The 3,661-nt window shown below is 55.4% G+C and overlaps 1 protein-coding gene across 1 annotated transcript; it reads right to left on the bottom strand.

Moving 5' to 3' along the window:
* Positions 1-3,004, bottom strand: LOC122367416. Its single transcript, XM_043340460.1, has 3 exons — positions 2,186-3,004; positions 1,404-1,557; positions 1-1,072 (listed from the first exon to the last, which is right to left on the bottom strand). The coding sequence occupies exons 1-3, from the start codon at positions 2,302-2,304 to the stop codon at positions 419-421; spliced, it is 927 nt and encodes a 308-aa protein (XP_043196395.1). The 5' UTR covers positions 2,305-3,004; the 3' UTR covers positions 1-418.
* Between the last annotated feature and the right edge of the window lie 657 nt (positions 3,005-3,661).

Raw genomic sequence — 3,661 nt, forward strand, 5'->3', positions numbered from 1 at the left:
TAGTTTTTGTTGCAGGGGCAGATTTATTTCATCGGCATTCGCGTGAGCATGGCTGCTCGAAAACCCTCGAAACACATGCACGTGAGTGCGGTAAAACCTTCATTGACATAGGTTATTCTCTCACCACCGTATTCTTCGAGCTCTCGCCACATTCCGACGGCTTAACTGACTAATCCGTATATGACAGCCTCTGCTAATGGCCTGTCATTTATTGATGTCTGCTCACCAGCTCAAACATAAGCGTCCTGTTTATATTGTACCAATGCACGTTTCTTTGCATTTCACCATAGTTGTCGTGTCCTTGCCAGCTGCTTTACATTTGGTACAGCGGGGCAGCTGACACAGCGCTGCTCCACCGCAGTTGCAGCACTGCAGATAGTGATAAACCGAACAGGACAATTCACAGACCTCACACGCTCTATGTGACGCACCTGGTTTTCAGCCAGGCCACCTCCATGGCGGAGACGAGCTGCCCCTCAACGCCCGGCACCACCATATCGGGCTGGATAATTTCGTTCTGCTCGTAGTGGAACAGATAGTAGCCCATCTGCTGGAGCGCCAGGAACGTCTTATACATCTCCCGGTAGAATGTCATGTGCTTCCACACGGGCAGGAACGAGGTGAGGTGCAGCTCGACGCCCAGCTGCTCGACGTTGGTGGCCAGCGGCGAGCGGTGCCCGAGCATCACCTGCTGCCGCAGCACCTCGAACTCGTCAAACTCCACGTCCATCTTGAGGTAGTGCACGGTGCGCTCCTGGTGGCCCAGGTAACGCATGAACGTGTCCAGCGTGCGGATCTGCCAGCCCTCGCGCGTGACGTGGTCCCAGGCGCCGATGCCGTACCGCAGGAACGAGATGGTGCCGTTCATGGAGCCGCTGGCCAGGTCGATGGACGGGTCGAAGGCGAGGACCTCGCAGCCGAACCACTCCATGTCCCAGTCGAACGACCAGTCGGTAGAGATGCCGAACGAGTAGACCAGACACCGGCGGCTGGTGTGCAGCGTGAACTCGCCGTCCATGCAGACGTACTTCTGGCCGTCCTGCACCTGCCGGTTGTCCCGCAGCCTGCGGGCCTGCGCGAGAGAGGGGCGATCGCTCAGCGACTGACGACTGGAGTCAGGACCCGACCGCCACCAGTGGTCGGGTCCCGACACAGCGGGAGGATCGGCAGACCACTGACCATAAGACGCGTCACGGGCGACATATCATCTGTCCCCCAACCACTGGCATGGAGCCTGTAGTTCTGCGGGTCCTACCCCTGATGGATTCCAAGATATTCGAAAAACAATGCTGGCTTCAGACAGTCTCACACCTAGAGGTCACTACCTGCTGAAGGCCTCACGTAGATAAGAGAAAGCCAGTTCAAAACTCAGGGAGCTCGGCCACACAAGCCGTCCAACTCACGCCGTATCCACCGAAGCGTGCCTTCTTGTGGCAGGCCCTGGGGTGCGGTTTGGTGAGGTAGGTGAACAGCTCCCTCAGCATCACCCAGTCGTCCTCAGGGAGCGGCGGCAGCGCGCGCACCTCCATGTCCGCGCGGCACACCGGGTCGCCGGTGCTGTGGACGAACAAACCAGGGTTGTCAACAAACATATTTTAATTCACCGAATCCTCAACTGAATTTGAATATAATGACAAAATTACAAAATACGGGTATATTCGGGCATGCCTCTTCGTCGACCTGGCAGGTGAAGAAATTTGATAAAGAGTCATGCCCGAATATACCCCAATTTTGTAGTCTCGTCATCATACTCCGACTAAATTTCAGAATGGGCCACTTCAAATATGCTTATAATCATCATGATGACCATGCTCACAGCGCTTTACCCTTTGAAAAAAAGACATTTGCAAGGGATAAGGTAGCCTCCTAAGTTTCTCGTGATTGATTACTGCTGTAAGACACATTTCAATGTTAATGAACAAATTGGTATAGAGGAAAAGTAAAGAAATTGCGCTCATCAACATCTGGGTACTTTCTGTATGATTCTTTCAAGCATCATTTTCAACAATTTACACCGATTTTTTTTGTCACCTGTTTTCAAACAAATTACGAGTATTTGCCAGTGTGCACCACAAGTTTTGACGGCACAGAGTCGTCACCCGGTTCCAGGACGGGTCAGCCGGCGCCCCCCCCCCCCCTGCGGCGCTGGGTGCCGCCGTCACCGCGGCGCCCCCGGACGTCTCACCTGCTGACGGCGGGCGCCGGCCGCTCCATCCGGGTGACCACCATCACATACACCCAGAGCAGGGCCGCAGAGGCCACCGTCTTGAGGAGGCCGGCGCGGGGCCAGCCACGGAGCGTCATGGCCGCAGCACGGTCCTACAGCGGGCCGTCACATCAGCGCCGGCCGGCCGCGCTGCCGCTGCTGCCACTGCCGCCGGCTGCTGCTGTCACTGAGGTCGGCTGCTGCCACTGAGGCCGGCCGAGCTGCTGCTGCTGCTGCTGCTGAGAACGAGCTGCTGCTGCTGTCATTGACCACTGAGGCCGGCTGCTGCCACTGAGGCCTCCCGGGCTGCTGCTGTCACTGAGGCTGGCTGCTGTCACTGACCACTAAGGCCGGCCCGTTCTACTGCTGCCACTGACCACTAAGGCTGGCTGCCGCTGCTGTCACTGCCACCGAGGCCGGTCTGCCGCCACTGACCACTGATGCCGGCTGTCCGAGCCGCTCTCCGCGGCAGCGTGCAGCGGTCACTGACCCGTGCACGCTGCACTCGGCGCGGCAGAACAGCGCCGGAGGCGCCCCGAGTCGGACAGAGCGAGCAGAGCAGAGGAGCGAGAGAGAGAGAGAGAGAGAGAGAGAGAGAGAGAGGAGAGAGACGGAGAGATGGAGGGTGGGAGGAGGGAGGAGGGAGGATAGAGGAGGGAGGATAGAGGAGGGAGGATAGAGGAAGGAGGATAGAGGAGGGAGAGGGAGGGAGGTAAAGAGAGTGGGTGGACGTGGGGCTTATAGAGAGGCTAGATATGAGTGGTTAAAAACACATTTTTGTAACATAATGCTACAACCTTTCCCAGAATCGATCACGTTAGCCCTTGCCCGTATAGGGGGGAGGGGGAGGTCGAACGGACCTTCCTTCGGTTTTTCACAAAAAAAAACTCGCGTAAAAAGCTGCTGATCGCGACGAAACTTTCAGTGCCATCGAGGTAATCAAGTTTAGACCAACCCTGAAAATTTCATGACCCTGACCCAAAGTACTTTTGACCTGTGACCTATTTCTCGAGACCATGTTTGGCCGGAATCGCGATTCGGCGTATGTCGGCTTGCATTAGCCGCGAGTTTGCAGTCTTTTCGTGGTTTCAAGCGTCCAAACATGTGACACGATGCTGCTCCCATGCAAAAGGGTGGGTGTCAAGGTCACCTGAAGGTCAGGTCAGGTCATTGACTTTTGATGACCTCAGTTCACGTTTTCGAGTTTTACATGTTTCTAAGCTAGTTTTTTTAGCTGAATTCGAATTAAGCAGCCATTTGAACATTTACGAAGTAGTTTTGGTGCCTTCGTAACATGCTACGAAGCTGTCAGAGGCGGTTGACACCTACTACGAATACTGGTTGACCTGACCTGACCTGATCCGACCCGGCATAAATGCATGAAGTTATCATCTGTGATCAAAACTAACACGACATTTGTGATCAGCACCCCGGAAAACCCCATAACAGCCACAC

This window comes from Amphibalanus amphitrite, unplaced genomic scaffold (genome assembly GCF_019059575.1).
Source record: "Amphibalanus amphitrite isolate SeventyFive unplaced genomic scaffold, NRLGWU_Aamphi_draft 000868F_arrow, whole genome shotgun sequence".
In the NCBI taxonomy this organism is placed as follows: Eukaryota; Metazoa; Arthropoda; class Thecostraca; order Balanomorpha; family Balanidae; genus Amphibalanus; species Amphibalanus amphitrite.

What these genes read in the sequence shown, in the direction of transcription:
- LOC122367416 (XM_043340460.1), bottom strand. Translation starts at nt 2,304, where the DNA reads ATGACGCTCCGTGGCTGGCCCCGCGCCGGCCTCCTCAAGACGGTGGCC. An exon ending in CCGGCGCCCGCCGTCAGCAG is followed by an intron (nt 1,558 to 2,185) that starts GTGAGACGTCCG and finishes GTTCGTCCACAG; the next exon opens with CACCGGCGACCCGGTGTGCC. An exon ending in CACGCTTCGGTGGATACGGC is followed by an intron (nt 1,073 to 1,403) that starts GTGAGTTGGACG and finishes TCTCTCGCGCAG; the next exon opens with GCCCGCAGGCTGCGGGACAA.